Here is a 23,359-nt window from a genome sequence, read left to right as displayed (position 1 = left end):
CCTGTTTAAAAACGGTCAGACTTGTACATTGTGTACAGTACACATGAAATGTCTACATCAGATGCAAAATACACAAGTGTATCGACAAAGCTTTGGAGTACAAGAAAATCTAAGGCATAACTAATGACTGTGCAGGAAAAAAAGGCAAAGAGGTGTGAAATCCATCTGTGCGTGTGAGGTAGATGTTAAGTTGAGGGTAGGGCAGGGACTTTAGTAGGCTAATTAGCTACTATTATCTGTCGCACCCAGTGGCCTGTGCCACTAATCCTGCTGATTAAACACAGTGGGTCTCCACAGCTCCACAGCAGCGCCGCACTGATAAGGCCACAGAGCTCAGCGATGACATAAATGTCGGGGTGAGGCTGGACTACACAGGACTGCCACTGTTCTGCCTTGCTTAATACCACAGGACGTTGATGTGAGGTTGGCAAAAAGAGAAGTTGAGGTTCTGTCTTGATGCGGCCGGAAAAATAAAAAGGAGTGAAAGTTTGAAAACCGACTTGATAATGCCGTTTGAGGTTTGCCGACGTCAGCGCTGTTCATAAATACAGATGCAGTGAAGCAGGCTTATATTTTCACAGGATAAATATACACCGGAAAACTCAAAATAATTGTTAATTATGCCTTATATAAAGGCTTAATGGAACACCAGTCCACATGAATTGGCACTCGAAGACCTTTCAGTTGAACAGCTGTAGTTGCTTAATGTATCTACAGTATGTGTCACAATTTCAGTAAACACACCTCTGCAACATGTGATTAAAAGGTGCAGAAATTATCCTTCTATTTTTATGTCAAAATGTAATCGAATACCTCCTGCAATGCAAAACATATCGAGGCACTGCCAATCCCACTGGGAACCAACTCAAACAAGCCTCGGCCACCGAATGTCAATCAAATGTCAACCTTTACAGTGACGGGTTAGACGGTGCGGTATACTCACGGCGAACATGGCACGGAAGTTGCTGAGATCGGTGAACAGCTCCTCCACAGAGGTCTTCTTGGGATCAACGGCAAAGTACTCGAGCATGTTGTGATACAGCGTCTCCATGTTGCTGTGCATTATCACCAGCTTGCCGTACTGCTCCCTGGCAACCTTGCTGAAGCTGTGAGGGCCATTGTCAAGGTCTCCGACACATCGATCGCACGACAGGTGTTAATTACATGGCACTAAGTATACCTCTCCCATATCTGACAGCATTACAGGAAGTGTGAAAAAAACCAAAAAAAACCCGCGAATGCATTCACATTAGTCACCGTAAGGATTTGAGGCTGGAAAACAGATCGTCAGTGGTGAACTGTGTTGTTGGCCTTAGGAGCTCAGTCAGGTTACTACTACAGCGAGTTCACTGCTCTGACCCCTGTGCAGCCTACAGCATCTGTGACTCATGGCTGGCTGCCGGCAATGCGAGTTGGTTAATTTGACATGCAAAATATTAAATGCAAATATATTAACAGAAATCCCCAAAAACAGATATGAAAACATTCCACTCTGAAAAAAAAAAAGGAGACCAGATTTTACTGCACTCAAGGTTCGAACTGTTTTAACTTCAACGCTCTCTGCCACTGTGGAGCAATTACATGTCCTTGCACCTCAAATTATCCCAAGAATAGTGTCAAGACCTGGTCCTCACAGACATGGATATATCCTACAACACACACAGAGATCAACTGCAGCAAAAAATAACTCATTTTAAGACCGATAGTCAACTGACGAGCATGGCAGGGCATCAAAAGGTCCTCCTGGGTAAACCTGGGAAAGCGAAGGGCAGCTCTGCTATGTTGGTACATGTGTGGATGAGGACACAGAGGTTACGGTTGTGTCAACAACACCGGAGAGGTGTCGGTGTCGGAGCAAAGAGAGTGGGAACTGGAGAGCACTAATACACATCCTGCCTACAAGCAGGGCATAATAATAACACACACAATAATTGCTCTATAGCACGCATTGGATTTGCTCTTCAAAAAATAACTTCATACATATATATTATTAGTTTTTTGGAGTTTTATTTTCTAAAAGCCTATCCAGAGCTTTTCACATAGTGATCCTGTTTAGTAAAAATCAAAGCATTTGATGCATGACAGAATAAAATCTGGGTTGGAATCAGTTTGAATCTGCTTCTTTTAAAAAGTCTGGGTAACTTTCTGTACAAATCTATGAAAAAAGAAAAAGTCTCCTTCACCAACAGTCTTCCTCATGACCCCAACAACCTTGTCTCATGGCAGATAAGAAGCAAAAGTGTCTGTGTGTGTGTGTGTGTGCGCGTGTGTGTGGGGTATCACAATTATGTAGGCAGCCTCTCTGGCTCCTATTGCGCCTCTTCATTACGGCTCAATTGATGGACCTATTTGACGTCTGGCCTCAGTTGAATCTGGCTGTGGCTGGGACTACCTATTCACAGCTGGGTAAATGCTGCTCAATAGGCACTGCTCCCAGATTGACTTGTCAGTAATATCCTTCCAAGCCAGGAGCTGCTGGAAAGAGGCATGAGGAAAGCCTGAGCAGGCGATGGAAAGCCAGAGAGGGAGAGAAGAATAAATAGCCGAGAGCCGTGGTTGATAAGTATCGTGGGGCGGAGAATATTTCTCCTCCTCCTGTTCCCGCTCTCCTAAAGTCGTCCCCTACTCCAGAGGAATCAGTGGTCCACTGCAGCTCATTCTCCAGAATTTCTGTTCAATCTTGCTTTCTTGCTGATCCTTTACTCTTTTCCCCCTCCATCTATTCCATCATACTTTCCTCTCCCATTCTTCATTTGCTCATTACTCCTATTTTTTACCTCTCCTGTCCACCTTCCCAAGCTCAGCTCAGAAGAGCAACACTTGACCAGTACCACTAACTGCATACTCAAGTGGACGCATTAAGTGATAATGGGATTTTCAATGTCACCAATGTGACACACCGGGTTTCTCACGTTTAGCTGGGGACTGTAGATTTTGTTCGTTGGAATAATGACCGTCGCCAGCATACTTCAGCTGCAGGTGAAGCCGCATCATCTTTAAAGATGCTTCTTCAGGATGAGCAGTGGAACTTCAAGAACTTCAAGAATAAAAGAGCTAATCTCTTTGCCTTTGATCTAGTACTTTTGAATATCTTATGACCTGCATGGCTGGAAATCTTCAAAGATTTGACTGGGTAATGCTCGGTATTCTCTAATGTGGGATGATAGGAAAATGGTTCACTTTAAAGAGCTTGATTATCCAAACACGGCTTGCCAAAATTGAATAGCAGACACAGTTATAGGTGAATAAAGTAATCGGGTTCATGATTAGAGTTTGAAACATTGCTGTTTTGTTTTTTATAAAAAGCATTCAGTGCAACAAACTAATTACAAATGAAACTGTAAAATGATATATAATGCTTGTAATGAAATAAAAATACTGTATAATGTAATCAAGTTAATTCAAGGATGCACCTATGTTGCTTTAAGGACTTTCCAGGTTGTAGGTGCAGGAAGTGAATATTATCAAGGCTACCAATAAAACTGTATTGGTTCTGCTGTCAACTAAAGTTGACGACAGGTTTCCGTTTAATGCGTGGGGGGGGGGGGGAATTCAAATTCCAAAAATATGAGCTCGGCATCGAGTGTGAGGTTCTCATATGGACGGCCTCGGGGTAAATATGACATCTGAGCAGCCTAAGCTGCTACATTTGGATCAAACATAAGACCCGATGAGCGTGTGCGTGGAGCAGACGTTTGGTCTCTATGGCTTAAAATTAGAGCCTCGACGCTCAAGTGTTCTCATTAGAGGCTCACCGTTAGATTCCTGATTTCACTTTCACATTCGATGGAGTTTTTGATCAGAGTTGCTAAAATTAGACTTTTTTTTTTGCACGGCACCTAGAATAGCAAATCAAGGTTGTGAAAGACAGCGCTGTCAAATCCATTCTCAGTGAACTTTTCCGTGTTGCACTCAAGTTCTCTCCTAACTACTGCAGCACAAGCCATCAGTGCCTCAGCCCCAAGGCTTATCGATCAAAACTACATGAAGGAGGCTCGGTACAGGGTGTATTATTGAACACACCTGGTCTGAGACGCGGCTGTCAACCTGATCCACTGGAACTACCTCGACGTACAGTGAATAATTAACACTGCTGCCAGACAGATATGGACAGCCGTCAACAAGTGGAGCTGAAGAGGGCAGAGAAACAATAAAGGGAACCTGCATATTTATGTGTTTTAGTAAATTTCTGCTTTTGTTTAATTATCATAAACTGACAATTGAATCTAATTAAACTTGTCTCCAGGAACAAACAGCACTGACGCTGTGAAAGGGAAAGAGAGTGACAGAAAGACGTAGGAGGCACTGTCCCGATTCTCCCTCTCCTCTTCATTGTGAGGTTGCCGTCAGTGTAAAGTATCCTTCAAAGAAGAGAGCTGAGAGGGGTACTGGTACTAAAACCTGATTATGGAACGGGACGCCACTTATGACTGGTACATATCATCGACTGTGGAAAAAATATTGGAGTGTATATAGGACTGAGGGTGGGAGGACTGTCCTTGTCTCCCATTTCTTTTGCGTTTCAACAGCATATTTTAGTCGGGGGATCCAAATGAGTTTTCCGTTTGGGGGAAGAGGGGTAGAGTCACTTTTAAAAAGTTTAGTACAAAATGTCTTGGAGGGAATCCAGTTTGAAGGTGACGGCAACTAAAGGAACACAGCCTGAGAATTTCATCATGTAAAAGGTAAAGGTAGTGTGTTCAAGACGTCAGAGCTCTTTCCCTCATACCACTCGTTTAGTTTTGAGCTGTGGATGTATTTCCTTTTTAATTATTCATATGTATAAAAGTGTAATCAATACGACCTTTAACACATAAAAACTTGCCCTGCAGCCGATGCAGCAGCACAGTGTTAAATTAAAACATACCAGTTAGGGGCATTATTGAAAAGCGTGCGAGTGAACGCACGCGTGTGCAAAGGATATAGCCATTTTAGTGAAGAACATGTCGTTGGGGTCATCGGGGGAGGAGAAAGTCTCCAGGTCTCTCTCCAGCTGCAGCAGCTGCCTCTCCATCTGCCTGAGGCTCTTTTCCAGATTCTCTGCAGACACTGACGCACGCCCACATACATCAACACACACACACAGACAGACAGAAACACACCCACGTGCCAAGGAAATGTGAAGACAAAAAGCAGAGAGAGTACAACTTAATTACAGGTACAATCAAATGCATTACTATTCTGAGGCTCTAAAGGAAAAACAACGTACACAAAAGAAAAACGAGAAAAAAAAGAGCGAGGCGCCGGCTCAGTAGCAAAGCATGGTTACTGTGAGTTCACACTGTGCCAGGAACACCATGGGAATAAACAATGACTGAGGAAAAAAGTGAAGGCACATTCAATACACTGCTTTTTATTATTCCGTTTGCCTCTTATATGCTCATGGGTACGTCGCAAACAATTAAATCCATACCAGAATGCAATGTAGTGAATGTAAATGCCCGTTGTTTTCAGTAACACAAATGGACCGCCCTTCGTCCTTTGTCTTTAGTCCTGTCAACAGGTGCATGGATCATGCAGGTGGGAGAGCAGGGGAACACTGAGCCTAACTTTCTGTTAAGTTGGTCACGGCTGACACTTTAAGCTAGTCACTGAATATAGCATATGGCTTAAATTACCCTGATTAGACCCTGTTTGACAAAAAGGCATAAGCTGCTTATTTTTAAGTAGTTTCAAATGTCCCTTGATCCTAATACATGCTTTACGAAAAAGGAGGGGAAAAAAGGAGAGAGAGAGAGAGAGAGAGAGAGAGAGAGAGAGAGAGAGAGAGAGAACTTCAACGTAGCTAAGCTTCTCACTGAATTCATAGGCATAAAACCCATTTACTGATGGGGAACAAACTGCCTTGGATTCACAAACACACAGATATTTGTATTAAATGAGTCTGCAGCAGCTGAAACTGTACACTTTCTCTTTGAGAAAAAGGAATGGAGTCTGAGTCTTGTAACAGCCGGTGAGGGTGAGCACTTCAATGTACATAGCGCACAGTCACTCCGCTGGCTGAGAGGAAATGGCAGGTAGCACTTTCCATCAACTCATGATTGAGAGAGAAGACCAAACCCACTGCACTAACAAAGACTTGCTCATATAGCAATCACCATAGTCTGTACCCGACAAATACTGACGTTAGTCCTTTCTACTCATTGTATGCTTTACTTTGTCCTCAAAGTCCTATTTTTAAATTTCACGTGTTGAAGGCACTGGAAATGTCACAGCACACATTATGAGTGACCAATGATGTCTGAATCCGGGCAGTATTCACAGACTGGTTACATGCGTTTGTTAAGAAATCACTTGGCCAGGAACCTGTTTCAGTAGGCGTGTATTTTAGGAACAATGAAAGCAAAAGAGACACATCAGGCGCAATACACTTGAAGGTGCAATGTAGCCACCTGCTCCAAAGACTTGAAGGTTGCAATTCACCTCTACTGGATCCATACAGTATATATGCAGACTACTAACAGCAGGGCAAGAACAGTCACAATCCGCATATATGCTACACTCGTAAAACACTATACATCTTTGACTACATAGTCAATGATTGTCATACATCTGACCAATGCCCAATATGATTAGTGCGACGGATCAAAGTGTTTACGAAAATACAATTTCGTAGACACTCAGTTGAGATTTCCATCTCAATAATTGTCTCCGTTTTTTGGTGAAAGCCTTTTGCATTACCAAGCAACCTAAATCTGCTGAATGAGGTGTGGGCAGCGTGCAGAAGTGTGAGGAGGCCAGACAGGCAGTCTGTTAATAGAAATGATTAGAGCCCAGTGTTAATGACTGAGAAAAGAGCAAGGGAAGGCGAGACAGAGAGCGAGACAGAGAGAGATCTCCTCTTCTTGGCTTCTCAATCCAAGTCGCAAGCTTTTTGTTTAATGAGGCTCCCCCAGGTGGAGAGGCATGTGACCAAGAAAAGACATGCAGGTGTGTCCAAAACCTGAGAATAAGTGATGAAGGACATTAAAAAGACATTATTTGATTCCACTTCAATATCGGAGCATCATGCATGGTCTAAGCCATCTAAGAAAAAGCTCATGTTTGAAGAGGAGAGAGGGGATTGTGTTGATGCGGCGGTGAATGGAGCCTCTGCTGTATACGAGTGGAGCAGATTCCTGATCCATCTCTATGCATCTCCAGAACATGGTCAAGCCCTACACCCCCGCCCGACCACTTCGCTCTGCTGCCTCGGGGCGACGCGTTGCCCCGTCGCTCAGAGGTCCCTGCGGCCGATCGACCCGGTCGCGGCTGTTTTCTGTTCTGGCCCCTCAGCGGTGGAATGAACTCCCCACTGACGTGAAGACAGCAGAGTCGCTGCCCATCTTTCGGCGCAGGCTGAAAACTCACCTCTTCAAGAAGTACTACCCTGAGCCTTCCACTCACCACGTATTGTATTCGTATTAGTTTGTTGCACTTATTGTATTCGTATTAGTTAGTTTCTGCACTGTACGTTGGCTCTGGTTTATGCTCTTAGATGCTTGTTTAAAAAAGGAGATGCACTTATGACTTCTGGTGACTAGTAGTTCTCTTGAATACCTATGTTGAATACACTTATCGTAAGTCGCTTTGGTTAAAAGCGTCTGCTAAATGACAGTAATGTAATGTAATGGAGTAAAACTTCTATTTCTTTTTTTTTTTTTTATTGAGGGCTTTTCTTTCTTTATTTTCTTTTTATGTGGGGTTTGCAGTGTCCAAGTGCTAGGCACGTATTCAGTTCTGTTACGGGATATTGCTAAAGGGGTAATAGATTATTTGTATCTCGCCGGTGAGAGTTAGTCTGAGAGGTGCAAGACAAATTTTATTTCATTTATATTCTCCTTTTGTATTGAATGTGGTTCTCTGAGGAAAAGCCCATATTATACTGTTAAACAGAGACATTTTCTTTTATTTATGTTGTTTCGTTAGGATAATAGAATACATCTATTCCGACAACTGTTGGGTTCGGGGTGTTATTGCACATTCATTACTGAATCGTGCTGAGGGGAGCCGGGACCAGATCCTTGGTCCCCCTACTACAGAGTTACAGCTCTACCTGTTACACAGGTGACAACATGCTTCAGGTGAAAATCTGCCTGGGACTGATCAGGAGTGTAACAGCTGGAATGTTTTGTTTAACACACAGAAATGTGTTTGAAAACAGATGTGTCAGTATAAACACACATCTGTCACGGACAACTTAGGAATTGCGGGAAAAAAATTGCTCTGTGGCACGGTGACAAGCAGAGCTGGAGACAAAACATGAAAGGGTGGTTCCAGGTCTTCTTTGTTCCGTCTGGCCACCCGGCTCCTGCCTTCTCTCTCTGCATGTTAAAGCATGACTGATGGTATTAGCAGTGGGGCCTGAATGCCTCTGTGGTCTGGAGGGTTTGCAGACAGATGTTCTAGAAGAAGAAGAATTGGAATATTTGTAGAGGTCAAATCCCCCCCATTGACATCCTTTTATCACCCTGCCAACCTGCTGTGCTATAAAGGAGACCGAGTGGAGCACACAACCGTGCTCGCAAACAGTCCCGCCACACACGGAGCTCCACTATGCATCATCCTCTGATGTATGGAAATTAAGAGACTGGAAAAAGAAATGCAGATCTGCCTCCTGAGGCCAAAGCCTGACAAGTGTGACTAGACTGATGGTGCCAGAGGCTGGGTACTGGGGGCTCGTAATGCAAGAAATCCCGGCGCACACTCTCCCCGTGCTGAGCGCCTACTACAGTACGCACATACTAAAAGAGCATGAAGGTCACCGAATTGCAAGTTGCAGTGCGCTTTCAACCCGAGGCTCATCACTCAGGCCACATGTGGCAAAACGGAGCTCGAGCCGCATATTAAAGCAACACCTCAATATCGTTGAATCCTCCGTGATGACTCCTCGGGACCACCAGCCTCGAAACAGAAGCTGAACCTAAATAGCTCTCCCGTGTTGGTGAAACAAAATGTATTGCAGACAGGTCTGTTTAGCATTGCGCGTAGCTTTCCAAGTCAATTTTCCTGCCGAGAGGTAATATTTAAAGATAGAGGTAGATCTACGAGCTGCAGAGTAGCCTGATTGAGCACATTAATATGTCTCCGTGTTTGTCTGATTTCGCGCGTGCGTGCGCGTGCGTGTGTGTGTTGCAAAGGAAATAGGAACAGGAGAGAAAAGGGGGAAGAAGATTGAGAGACCAAAAAAAAACACAGACACATAAGAGAAGAAATGCAGACGGATCGAGACAGAGAGATATTGACAGACATAAACAGAAACATAGAACATGAGAGGGAGAAGCAGCACACAAGGGACGCTTCCCCATGTCAGGGGAAATAATGACTGTAGTGCTGAAAAGAAGAGAGAGGGGCAGAAGGAAGCAGACAGACACAAAGGGGACCCTGAACTAAGATGCAGTTTTGCTTCCATGAGAGACGTGACTGACAAAGGGGGGGGAAACGAAGGCAGCGTTACACACAGACAGTCAAAAGACGGCGGCTTTTTGCAAACTAGAAGCGCAAATCATTACTGCTGCCTCTATCCAAACCGTGTTCCGTGCTCAAGTAAGCTCTTTGGTATGCGCCTATGAATGTAACACAGCCTTTTAGTGTGTCTTCAGGCCTCCCGAACGGCTGTCAGGCCTGATGAAAAAGAAGCCACTCAAGAGCATGGTTTGCAAAAAAAACGAAATGCAATTTGTGTGTCTGAATACTAGATACGGGGAGATGAGACACTTGGTGCATGCCTCTCATAATGGTACCGACACACGGAGAGAAAGACAGTGATGGGGGAAAGAACACATCTCTATGGATGCAAATATATGCTGGGCTCGAGGCCCACGAGGTGGACAAAGCTTGAAGAGAGATCCAAGGACTGTGCTTTCCATTGATCTCGCCCTTGTGCTTATGAGTCTCGGCCAAGGGCTTGTAGCCACGCAGCACAGTCGGAGAAAAAAAAAATGAAACACTCAACAGGAGCATTGTTATCCGCAGATCACTAAAGCCCGGACAAAACCTGGAGGGGTCCTTGCGAGCAAGAGTCCAAACAATGAAGTCACACATTTCATCCTTACTCTGTTTTCTCCTCCTCGCTCCTTTCCCCTCCTGCTGCGAGTGGAGCAGTGGGTAAAATCGCCTTTCGAGCAACAAGACGCATGCTGTGACAGTTACACTTATAGTAAGGCCGCACTTATAGTTACACACACACACACACACACACACACACACACACACACACACACACACTGTCCACAGACTAGCACTCACTACTGAACAAAGAGCATGGCCGAGTCTCCTCTGACCGCCCAGTCTGTCCCTGCTTCCCTGTGACCTTTACCATACTCTGGATACACCGGACAAAACTCACAGCAGCGTGTCATCGTTTTTGTGTGTGTGTGTGTGTGCACCCCCACGCGTTAAATCGAAAAAGATCGATTTGCGTCAAGGCAACGCGGGATCTTAAACTACATTCAAACAGGCAATTGCTCTTCATCTGAGCAGTCGGCGCGACCTGAAGTATTCTCTTGAAAAATGAAGCCATAACTCTTGTAAACGTGCTACAGCAGAAAGATTAATGCAAGTATCAAACAGCCGTGCAGATGAGCAGAGTGTAGCATAGATCAAATGCTAAACTGGGAAAGTACAATGCATGTTTACAGAATCAACAAGCATCTAATCTCAGAATAATCCCCAGGGAGGCACAGAAGTAGAAAGGTAAGGGTAAAGCTCAGAGTGGAACAACGGGATAGAGAAGAAGGATGCTCCATTTCTGTCTGGGTAAGAACGCTGACTGTTTGTGCATTAAGCTCTGTGAACCACATCTCTGATAACTGCTCAAATACTGTCACAACAAGCAAATATGAAAAACAAATTCTAATTGTTTAAAATGTGTGTTACTAGAATATAATGTTTTCTCCTCGTCATGCTGGACGTTACCACTGCGCAGTGATCTTGAGCCCAGTCTCTCAGGTAAACCTCAACGGGTTATAGTTAACTGGTTTGATAAGACGCAATGTTAACAAGTGATATGTCAGTAGTTTGTATAACTGGACAGCCCACACAGCTCATTATTTTTTCATTAGGCTCACCTTTCCCATCCTTAAACACCGCAATTGTCCACACCATCACTATTGTTTAATGGCAGGCGATACCGCTGAATGGCCGCCATCAAACGAGAAGCCCAAGCGTCCTTTCTAAATATCTAAAATATTATTCAGTTTTTAACAGCATGCTGGCGGTTGCCTAAACAACATGTTGAACAGAAGACGACATAAGCGACAGGCTTTTCTCATTTCATTTAAAAAACAAAACAGAGAGGGAAAAAGTGTCTCGTTTGTATGTTTATTGTTAGCTCATTATTACTTTATTACTAATTTAGCCTTTATAAGACGAAGCTCTGCGGGTAAACATCGCCAGGGATGTTGATTTGACAGGCAGTGGATACAAGGCCAGTGCACTGGGCGAACTTGAGTTGAAACCAGCATTTACCAAAATAACAGCAATAATCACGCCGGGATTTCACCCCAGAAAACGTAGGAGGTAGATGCGGTGTTAAAATGAACAAGAAGCAGCGCGGTTGTTGCCTGTAATTAGAGTAGTAATCCCTGCATGGTTAAAGAGAGTCACAATAAAAGATGCGTAGTACCTTGGTGCAGCAAATCTGACCTAAGAAATGTACCAAAACCGTTCGTGCACGTGTGGATGTTGGTGCGTATGGGTAATAATCAACAGTACCTCTGCTAGATCGGTCCACGTGCTCCAGGTCTTCAACAAACTTGATCACATCTGGAAATTCCTCCTCACATACTTGCGCCAGGAAATGGAGCAACGTGGTCTTTTGGTCCGCTGACTTAGTGTCCTTTAGCTGTCGTAAAAGATACACACACACACAACGTTACACACGAAGACCTACGGTAGTAAAAAGATGCATTTCATTTCAGTTCCTTCAGTCTAACGTCATTTGCCAATAGATTCTAAAGACCGGGCAATAAAAAGAAAGCTCTGATTGGGGACAGGCTAATTGCATATTTGGCACTACGTAGTACCTTGGACTTCCCTTGTCATTCAAAATGTCCCAGGCTAACCCATAACCGTATAGGTAGAGGAGGGGTGTGTCGTGTCTGGGTTTCATCGACGGCAGCTGGCAGGCTGCCAGAGCGCCGGTGGGAACAAGAGACCAAGTAAACAACGCAGACAGCGTGTTGATGTTGGTATTGAAGAGCAAGGACTCTACCGGCCTCTACCTGGACCGAAGTGACATTTGTAGGCACGTTTTCACGCAGTTTAATGTGCTGCAGCTGAGCGGTCAGATAGATATAGATGTGCAGTAGATAGATCAGATAAGGTAGGAGACTGTCAAAGGAAAGCTAATGTGGATTGCTATTCAAAGTTTGTGGCTCTTGTGCTGTGCAGCATGCTGCTGTCCAGCTCAGTGTAACCGTCTGCTCTGCCCATTAAAGAACACTGACATCACTGCTTTATGCAAGATTTCATTGGCTGTGTCGAAATTAGGTCGCCGTCAAATTAATGCAAAACTAGGGGCGCAATCATGAAAGCAAAAAATATATTTGATTTCTGATTTTTATTTTTCACTAACAAGGAGAACATGGGACAAGTGATTTACTACATCTATGCTGTAGCAGACGGGGTACAAACAAGTAATCAGAAGAAACAAGCTATGTTTCCCCACCACACGCAACAATATTTCACTTTCCCTGATAAATTTCAATCATCACTCCTTTTACAGTCTAATTCCAAGATGTCTTTCAGTATCCCCACCAAACATCCCTCCCGTGGAGTGCGTTGCTGTGTATCTCTCTAGGTGATCTATTGGTAGACAGCAGTGTACTCAGCCCTGCTGGGTTTAATCATGTTTGTATTATCTCCTCTAATCAAACATTCTCATCTCCCTTTTCATTTCTGTTTTGCCAATTTTTTTTTTTTATCAAAAGCTTCAAGTGCTCGCTCACAAAAGGTCCCTCTCCGAATTTAGACAGATGGTAATCATTGTTGACAATGTAAACATTTAGCTTTTCCCCCAGTTGGTCTGGATGCAATTTCCCCGTGCCGTCGAGTGTGCCATGGAATTAAGTTGTCAAACTCTGGGGCAGGCACAAAGGTGATGTCTTCCTCCGTATATCCTGCCTCTGACATCGACGTACGCCTCGGTCGCACAACGCACCGGCATGAAGATAAGCAAATAGACATGCGGCGTTACAAATGTGATGAACGCAAAACATATTCCTTCATAGACTTAAATTAATTGACAAATGATGACGCTAATGAAAACCAATCCATCATAGAACGTGTGAAATCCATGTTTGTGTACGCACATGCGCTGGTGTTCATATGAGAATAGGCTCCCCGAGTCTAACAGGGCAGAGGGGTGGCAGTGATGAATGGCTGCGGTGGTTGTTACTGTGGAAACTGCAGTGAGTGTGCCAGCAGCTGTAATGTAACCACTGGATGAGCCTCTATACTTCAGGATTACACTCTGCTCACAGCACCACTATCAAACAGGGAAGCTCACTGTTCTGTCCTCGTGCCATTTAAAATCAAAAAGGTGTAGCTATTTGCTACGTCGCTGACCCACAGGGCACGGGTAGTCGGGCCGGGTGCAAAGACTTTCAAAGGGATGCTGGCCGTTGCCTCGGTTATCTATTCAGAGCAGGAGAATGAGAATGAAGAACCCCCTGGGTTCTGCTGCTTTGATAGATGCCAGCCGATAGAGAGGAAAAGGCCATCTTGTCGGGCTGATGGTGTACATTTCAATGAGAGAGTTTCAAACATAATGTCTAATCGAAGCCAAGGTGACATAAAAAAAGAGAAGAAAAAAACACTAACACGTATATACATAGAGGCTGAGAATCTCTGTGAAACATGCGGCCACACAAGAATAGATATTGTTGTGGAATATTTCTTATGACTAGTCGGGAGAAGAAAGTTGAGGTTTTCTATCAATATAAAGTAAAACAGAGTTTTGATGAACGATCAAGGTTTGTAAAGTCAATTTATTTGCTTGCAAGCAAAGAGAACAGTCTCACAGACACATTGCAGTCATCTGTATGAGTGCTCTGCCTAACACTCACAATGCATGGACATTTATACTCAGACAGCTTCCTGTTATCTGCTTTAGCTAACAAGAATACACAAAGAACACAGTTAAAGGCAGGTCATCCTTCGAGCCTTAGTATACTTGATCATTTAAGACAGTCAGGAAGATGCTTTATCTCCTGTTTGCAAATCCCTTTGTTCACAGTTTGCCTTACAATAATCAGTTTAAACTCACAACAGATGCTTCCTTTGAAGCCACTGTGACATTGTTAAAATGACCATTGCAGAGACAGAATAGACATTCTTTACCCTCACACATCATATCTGCATGCAAAGGTTTACGCCTTTACAACTTCAGATAACGCGTCAGCAAAGGAAGTCAAAAGTATTTCAAACAGAGGATCTCTGTTAATCAAGGCCTCTCTGTGTCTCTGTCTTACGAAGAAGAAAGAAACAGTGCACAATGATAACAGATAACAAGACACCTGGATACTAAACTAATTAAAGTAATCTACTGAAACTACAGTTTGGTGTCTGCTCTTTTAGGACTTACATTCTTTAAACCTTCACATGAGACTATGACATATTTTCCCATTACAATATGCACAAGAACGTTAACAAACATGAGAATGAGAAGAATCTGGCCTGCTTCCTTCACAAAGAAAAATCTATCTGGTTTTTATGCTCACTTTATATCGCTGCTACTATAGTGCAACTACAAACACAGCTGTGTGAAATCTATCTAAAAAGTTTTTTTATTTTCTTAAAACATGCATCACTCATGTTGAACTCCTACCACTGGAGGGATTCAGGGCTACACAGTTGTATGTGGACATTTGACGGTACGGTCAGCGTTTCAACCCCCCCCCTCCCTCACCTTGCAGAGGGAACTGAGGTCGAAGCCGTACGACTGGGCGTTTCGAGAGCCGGCGTTCATGTAATTGCCCAGCAGCAGCACCAGCTCCAGCAAGCGGCCGAAGGAACGGCTCTTCCTGACCTCATCGCAAGCGGCTTTTACAGCCAGGATGTCTGGACGCAGGTTGTTCAACTGCTCCTCGAACTGCAGCCGGAAGAGGATGTGGCTGAGGCGAGGACGCAGCCGCTTCACACTGCTCATCTGGAAGAAGGGAACAGAGATGGAGGGGGGGGGGGGGGGGGGGGGGAGTGATGTGAGCGTTGAAATAAGCCGTGGAGGAACAAAGCCGGAGTGAAGAAACTTATGTCACAGCACATAGTCAAACTTAAAATAACTACAATCACACTTTTGGCACAGTCTCACGTTCAGCCGATCTAATTTAAAGGACATTTATGCAACCGGCATGCTGGAAAGTGTTGCTAGGCAGTAGTAATAGATGCTGGCACTGATTTGATTTGGGACCCTGGTCCGGTAAGTTAATTGTGGAGTTAGTGTCCATATAGGGCAGGAGGCGGAGGGGGTGGAATATACAATAGGCTGCCTTGGATTACCACTCTCACACAATTAGAGGAAATTGGAAAATATTGCATTGGGCCCAGGGCCTGGCCACAACAGTGATTGTGTATGTGTGCAGGGCAGAGGGGAGGGGCGCAGGTTCCAATTGTCTGTTTCACACAACAGCTGGCTATGCGGTTTGATGTCCTCCATCAAGGGTTTAATTATAGCTACTGTAATGTTATCAAATGACTATTTCAGTCGGTGAGCGAGAGAGCCTGCATGTGTGTGTGTGTGTGTGTGTTTGTATGAGAGGAAAGGAAAGAGAGGAAGCGCGGCACGAGAAGAATAGGACAAAATTAAGAAGCAGCGAGGTTTTTAGGAACCATGGTGCTGAAATGGAGCCCAGAGATGGGATAAATTATGTGATATGGACATTGTAGGAGATAGAAAATAATCAGAGGAAGAAGGAAGAAAGCTAGAGAGGGTCTTCAGAGGGAATGTGTTCAGCTGTTGTGTTGATAATGCTGCCTTCAGCAGTCCAATGGAAACGGGGGGGACGGCGACGGACGGGCTCTAACGTAACAAAAATGTACTATATAGAAGAAGCTATAGAATATATAGAACGTCTGGTGCATTGCAGAGTCAGAATACAATGAGGCGGTAGGATGCTGAGGAGGAAAAGACAGTCCTGTTGATAAACTGTAGAGTTATCGCATGCTGTCAAGAGTGTGAAAAGTGAAATTATGCACCGAAGAGACGGAAAATTAATGTGTTTAAATATTTGGGCAACTTGAAAAGCATGTCTCTGTGGCACGTCAAAACAATTTCAATCCTAGATGAAAGACTTTAATTCAAAGTCGTGCCACTCACAAGGTCTGTGACGACAGTTGAGCCAGCAGGATGCGCGCGCTGTTAAACAGTGTGATTCCTTCGATTTTAGGGATTGAAATGAAGTTCATAAGTCATCAAACCATAACTGACATACCGGCAATAACAGCTACTGTAATGCATAAAGTTGACGAGTGTGAAATAGATTAGGATATGCTTTAATCACATGAGAATGCATGGTTATAAAATTGCTTTTTGACTTCACACAGAAATGTTCACGAAGAAAACACTTAACTTAGTCATTTGCCAAAGCAGCTGCACAAAACGGCGACTACATTTGCCTCGTGTCCAGTGGAAGAACTGCAGGAACGTCAACAACGCAATCAGATCTATTCCTACTGAACACTACTATGCTCAACGGAAAGTTGAAATCCAGCATGAGCGTGGCGAACGACTGATAAAATGCATGTGTTTGCACAATGGTAAATTAAAAATTCCCTTTGAACCTGAGCTTTTCTGATGGGTGAAAGCACACAGGCCTCCTTGGGCCCACGCAGGCACAGAAGCGAAACACTATTATATAAACAGGCTCTTCTTTGTTCTATGCCTCCCTGATGAACCGTACACAACAGCTGAGCACGCTCTATTTTTCACCCCCCCCACCCCCCTCCCTCCCAATCACCGGTCAGTCCCTATATTTTCAGTCAGTGATAAGATTCCCTTTCATGGGTGTTTACAAAACAGGTGGGTGCACTGGGCAAAAAGAAGAGGCTTAATCTATGTTTTGTCAGTAACTTGGTCGCTAGGCAGAAACTACAAAATACACAAACAGCTCGACACTCATGAATAATTCTGAATAAACCTCCTTTGAAAAGTCTTTAAGAAACCGATGCAGACATAATTAGACAGCAGTGCTGCTCTTTAATGTGCATAAATTAGTGCCGAAGTCTACAGGTGTCCTGTCGTTCCTCTTAGGGCTTAAAAAGATCGAATTTTAAAGAGCCCAGGATTAAGGATATTCATAAGAAAGTGCTCCGTTTGTGTGCGCCTGTTCGTAGGAAAGAGAAAGAAAGGGAGAGATGTGACGCAAATACAAGACAATTTACATTTCTATGTTATTAATACAGTAATAAACCAATTTTATAAAACGGTGGATGCATAACTATGATCTGCTAAACCACTTTTATTCATAGTACACTGACTTTCAACTTAATGGACAGATACAAGATTAACATCAGAGGTCCCCAAACAACAAAGAAACTACAACATGAAGAAATGTTTTTTTTTTTTGTGACAGACATTTACATATTGTTGGTGCTATGACCATCTGGTGGAGAGTTGACACTTTCATATGTGTGTGTGTGTGTGCGTGCGTGCACTCACCACAATCCCAAACTGCTCAGGCTCTGACAAACTTGCGTACTCATTTTTATACTTGGCCAAGGCATTCAGCTGCTCCTGCTCCGGTAGGTGATTCACAAGGTTCTAGAAAGGAGAGAGAGAGAGAGAGAGAGAGAGAGAGAGAGAGAGAGAGAGAGAGGAAGGAACGAAGTGAGAAGCAAAATGGAGGAAAGAGCAGGAAAAAAAAAAAAGCAAACAAGCATGCATTTCGTTAAATATAGCCTTGTGATGGTGGTGGTGTGATGATGTCCAACACACTTTATTATATTGTTAGTAGTTGGTGTGGCGTTATATCCTCCTCGACTTCTTTACCATGTACCAAAATGTACTGATTGAAAGTGACCGAAAATGAAGCCGTTTGCCTTCGGGGGATGGGCTGTATCTGGCTCTCAACAGCTATGTGGTTTCCCTCAGTCCATGCGTTCAGAGCAATGTGGTGTTTTTCTTTGAATGTCATTTAGAAAGAGCCTCAGGACTAGCACTCTTTGCTCTGGGCTTGTTTGGGAATCGAACCTACTGCTGGTTCTATTGGCTGTGCGTTTTTGGTGACTGTCAGCCCCGTTGATGAGTTTCAGTAAAAACAAAAGTTACAGCAATACAATTTATTTTATTATCAAACAGAAGACTTGGGGCGGTTTATACTTATAGAGACAATTGAAAGGGATTGTTTTTTATAGACAGCCAAAAGGAATACATGTTAAATGATTTAAGCCATGTTGATTGCATCGCCTTCTCTGAATTTAACAGCCATCTCAACAAATACTGCCACCATGAGATACATATGTTGGTCTGATGCATTCAGATTGGGTTGAAAATCTGTTTCCCTATGCCTGGAGTCAAAACAAATATTGCCACTTTTATTACTCGCATTTAATGGAATTTGCCTTAATGACAATTCATTATTTGCGTGTTGTAATGAACAATTATTGATCAAATTAATTCAGGTTTTGTTTTGGTGCATTTGTTTCAACTCGCCCACCCTCGGCCGATCACAGTTAATTCATCTAAAACCCCAAAATGCATTAATCAATTTCCTCAACATCTGGTGCAAAGATTCTAAGCCATTCACTTTTTTTTTTTTTTACATTTTTGGTGACAAATCTAGACCATATGCTTATAGTATACTTATTCCAGTCATTTAGACTTCTGTAATTCCTTATTTGCTGGACTACCCAGCAGGTCAATGGACAGCCTTCAGCTTGTACTGACGCAACTTAAAAAACACGAGCACCTTTCCCCTGTCTAGCCTCCCTGCACCGGCTCCCTGTATCCCTCGGAAATGATTCGAAAGTTTCATGGCTTGTGTGACCCGTCCTACACTGTTGACTTTCTCTGTCCTTACACTCCTCTTAGTAGGCTAAGGTCTGCTGACCAGTTGGGTCACTTGAGACGGTGGGTTGTGAGGTCATTTGCTTCCAGGGCTCAAAACATCTGTAACAGCCTTCTATTCGAAATCAGGCAAGCAATGTCATCTCGTAGAAACTCTAATCTAAAACGTGTTTCCACAAATTGGCTTTTAATCTGTTTTACATACTTGTTATTCTTCTTCTTCTTTCTTTTTATTTACATATTTTCTCAGGTGGGCAGTCCCCAGAGACTAATACATTTTTACAACTTTATGCGGAAACTTGGCGTACCTGGATCATAGGTTCAGTGAGTTGCTCCTCATCCACCTCCACTATCATCCGACAGATCTCCTGATAAGGCATACGGAAGGAACCCAGGAAGATGGCTGAAAAGAAACAAACAGGAAATGCAGCAAATGCTGTGGGAAATTGAAAAAAAATAATAATAATTCACCCGCAATTACAGGTATTATTATTGCAATGCCATCCTAACCAACAACAGGAAACAAAAAAGAACAACATAATTAAACATGAATTAATAAACAAAACAAAGAATGGTGTGAAATAAAAAAAGAACAGCTCAAGGAGACATGAAGGACAGGAAGTAGGAACCAAAAGAGAAATCAAGAGAAATATACAGCAGTACATAAGTCAGCCAGACATTTGTTTTATACAAAGTGGTTGAGCAAGCATGAGCTCATCAAGCACGTGCTTCCACTAGGGACTGAATGGCAAATGCCTCGTCAGGATAAGTCATTAGTCGAGCCAGTGGTACCATCTGATGCAGAACTCTGAAGGGTATTGGGGATATCTAAAGGTAAATACTGTGTTGATCAGAGCATAATATAATATCCCAGCCTGTAGCTTTACAGTTTTGTATTTGAGAGCGTGTGGTGTGAAGAGAGTTACGGACATCATATTGACACGATAGAAAGCAGAACCAGGAATAACTCTCCAAAATAAATGATGAAAAACTGATTTTTTTTCCCCCCAAAACAAAAAGGATTTAAATATCCTGCGAAAATTTGAACATAAAATTTGAGTTAATTAGACCTTACAGACCATTAAAGTGCATTTGTTGCAAACAATTAATGATGTGTCTTTGGGCACAGTCTGGGTAGCCAGTCATCAAACAATGCAAGATAAAAACCAACTGACTGCATTCATTCAGTGGAGATCCGACTCGTCTCTCTCCTCCTCTTAACATATGTCCAAATGTGAAATAAATGAGCCGTGTACCTGTTCGTGCTAAAATCTAATTCTAACTCGTTTACATGGAATGCATTTGCACCGGCATTAAAACCCCACATACAGTACTCAGCCTCAAATCAAAGCTTTCAGACTCTTTACCTCCTATGGTGGAACACATAAAGCACCTATTCTCCTTTTCATTCTTTTCACTCTCCTCGTTTCTGCTGTATAATTTCCGCAGCGTGATTTATCACTGTTACTGGGCTGATTAGTCCCATTTTCTTTTAATACATGAAACAAAGGTCACAGCTCCCCTTGATAAAAGCCAATGAGGTGCTACAATCTGGGAGTGCTTAAGAGATCAGCTGGATCCCCATTACTGCTGGGTGCTTTTAAAATGGTCACTTTAAGACATAGTGTGTGTGTGTGTGTGTGTGTGTGTGTGAGCATATTTTTCCTCCTCCTGCTTATTCTTTCCTCAATGGATGGTTAACGTTGATAATTAGCCCGGTTATAGAAGGCATTAGTCGCAGGTAGCAATGGCCAGGTGTTGTCTTGTTTTAGCTGTTGTAGCAACGAAGCAACGGTGAAACTCACTCCCTGCCAAAATTCTCCATTGGGGGTTACTTTATAACATGAAAAGAACACATAATAAAGAGATACGGGAGGTGATTTAAGAATAGCGAAAAAGTGAGTGTATAGTGATGACGAAGGACATGCCCAGTACACTGTGCCGTGGACGTGTTTGGAGGGAGGAGTGGGCAGAAAGGAAACGAATACTCACAAAGATTCTGTGCAATCTTGGGATCGAGCACCTTGAGCTCTTTAATTCTCTTCTTTATGGATTTCTTATCCTCCAGATCCTCCTCTTCTTTTTTGGCTGATGAAGACAGAAACCGTGAATAATTATTAAACACATGAAGGGAATATTTACACAAACGCATGCACTTACTGTATATTGCTGACATATGTATGACACACACAGATTTGGATAAAGTCAGATTATGAGATTTACATATTTTTCCCCAGAGTTCAGGTACAACACGAAGAAGGGGCGACAGTGACTGGAATGTGGGAACTGTCCAGTTGCTTTTCATTTATTTATCGAGTTAAATAATGTCCTCATTTTAAAGACGATCAAATATTTGAATTCAACCTCAAACATGATTTCCGTTTTTTTTTTTCTTCTTTGTTTGTGTGTTTACATATTTCTCTAAATGATTAATGACACAGTCTGCCATGACAGAATGCCTAGCCGCTAGAGAAGCATGGAGAAAGGGATTATGGGAAAGTGCTGTGATCACACCACTGACAGAGTAAAGTATGGGTGAGCCATGGCGCTTCCATAAACTCAATGCTGCACATAAAGTAATCAGGTTATAGGTGAAGGTAAATCTGTTCTGGGTCACATGGAGCCAGGTGGGTGGGTTCGTGTGCTATTGGTAGATAGGAGAGGTCTGCATAACAAACAAACAAAACAATAAGACACACAGATATGCACATACACAACTCTCTTGAGCCACGGAGTTCATGGTTGGTTTTAATTATTTAAGACACCAGATTAAGAGAACAAAATGTGCATCCCAGGAGTATGCTGGGTAATTGTCTGGTGCTGTAATTAGGGTGTGTATGGTGAGAGGAGAGGCGAGGAGAGGGGTTAATCCACAGGAAAGGTATTTCTACTGTTCCACATGGGCTTGGGTTTTCTTTCAGGGATCCTGTATCTAATTAAAAATTAAAGAGGTATGCTGGGAGCTCCCACAGAAAAGATTGTTAGCATGTCCGCAAGCACGCACACCCACAGCACAGACCACCAGGCGCAGAAAAGCGGCCACACACCGAGCTATCCTTGAACTTACGTGGCTCCTCGGTCGGTACACTCTCCTCACAGTCTATCGGGGCGCGAGAGAGGGGGGAAGACAGGAAAAAGAACAAACAAGGAGGACAACGGGAAATGTGTACGATTGGGGAAAAAGGGAAGAGAAGAGAGAATGAAGAGATGAGAATACATTTTCACAAGACTGCACCCGTGCCCACTGCAGCGTGAAACACAGAGAGACTCGAGCGAAGGAAGAGCAAACGCGCTGGAGAAACTAGTTAGTCAGGATGATTAACGAGGTCTAAAAGTAAGAAACAACTCGATCACACAGGAATTGAAGAAAAAGGCAGATTACCTGAACATATAAAAAGTAATTTTACTTAAAATCTACAATCCGTCTTGGTCCATAATTAGAAACACATAACACACAGACATGCATGGCATATTTTCAACATTGGTCAAGATCTGAAATGATAAGTCGATAAATCAGCCGGGCTATAGCAATTATTTTGATATTTCAATTATCAGTTTTACTTAAAAATATCAATGTCATAAATGATGGTAAATGTAATATTTTAGGGTTTTGGATATGACAAGAAAATTGAATATGTGACCTTTGGGGAAACTGTGATGGGCAGTCTCAAACAATTCAACTATTAATCTCGAAAGCAACCGTTGGATTCATCAATAACAACTTGTTTTGTTGTTGTTGTTGCAGCCCTAGTCCGAATATAAATGTTTGCAAAGATGTCAGGCAGAAATTTGGGCTAATGCTTATAAAAACAATGCACACAACGCAGCAATAAAAGCAATATCTTGGATGCAGTCCCTTTGCATCTTGTGCCGATACAATAGTAGCCCTTGTATTTTCTACAGCCCTCCACCTACCTGCGTAAACAAGTTCAACAAGAGATGATGCAAGGCACTTTACTGTTCTCTGAAGTATATTGAGTGCACATCAGCACATGCTCAAGAGTACAGAAAAAAATAAAGCAAACCATGTTCAATAATAAGGCATAAAGGAAATCGCGAAAAAAAAAAAAAAAGTAAAGTTGTCACTATTTATGTGCATAAATGACTCAAGTAGTCTTACGGGAAAGTAATCTTGCATTTGATGTTATTGGGTATTACGATGCAATATAAGGAGCCGGCCACTCGAAAAGCCCCCTGCTTACTGCATTAAGATGTCGTATTGATCTACTCATCATAACTTATAGCTTCGCAGAATCTCATTTATTCCACCAACACACACCGACTCTCTCTCTCTCTCTCTCTCTCTCTCTCTCTCAAACACAGAGCACACACAAAAAAGCGCACGGCGGTGGAGCATTAACCACCTTGTTGCAG

The 23,359-nt window shown here is 43.0% G+C and overlaps 1 protein-coding gene across 1 annotated transcript in view; it reads right to left on the bottom strand.

Annotated features, from left to right (window-relative positions):
• The window catches only part of LOC142933696 (protein diaphanous homolog 3-like), a 152,860-nt gene that overhangs the window by 70,114 nt on the left and 59,387 nt on the right, over positions 1–23,359 (bottom strand). The window contains exons 19-25 of the mRNA XM_076077896.1: positions 20,978–21,073; positions 19,294–19,388; positions 17,639–17,740; positions 14,891–15,130; positions 11,695–11,824; positions 4,925–5,049; positions 944–1,108 (exon numbers count right to left, since the gene is read on the bottom strand). Of these exons, the coding sequence (XP_075934011.1) occupies positions 944–1,108; positions 4,925–5,049; positions 11,695–11,824; positions 14,891–15,130; positions 17,639–17,740; positions 19,294–19,388; positions 20,978–21,073 (953 nt within the window). The remainder of the gene's footprint in view (positions 1–943; positions 1,109–4,924; positions 5,050–11,694; positions 11,825–14,890; positions 15,131–17,638; positions 17,741–19,293; positions 19,389–20,977; positions 21,074–23,359) is intronic.

This window comes from Anarhichas minor, unplaced genomic scaffold, assembly GCF_050575085.1.
Source record: "Anarhichas minor isolate MPS153535 unplaced genomic scaffold, ASM5057508v1 ptg000062l, whole genome shotgun sequence".
Taxonomy (NCBI): Eukaryota; Metazoa; Chordata; class Actinopteri; order Perciformes; family Anarhichadidae; genus Anarhichas; species Anarhichas minor.
The sequence above is the reverse complement of the archived record's forward strand: the minus strand, read 5'-3'. Positions and strand labels throughout refer to the sequence as shown.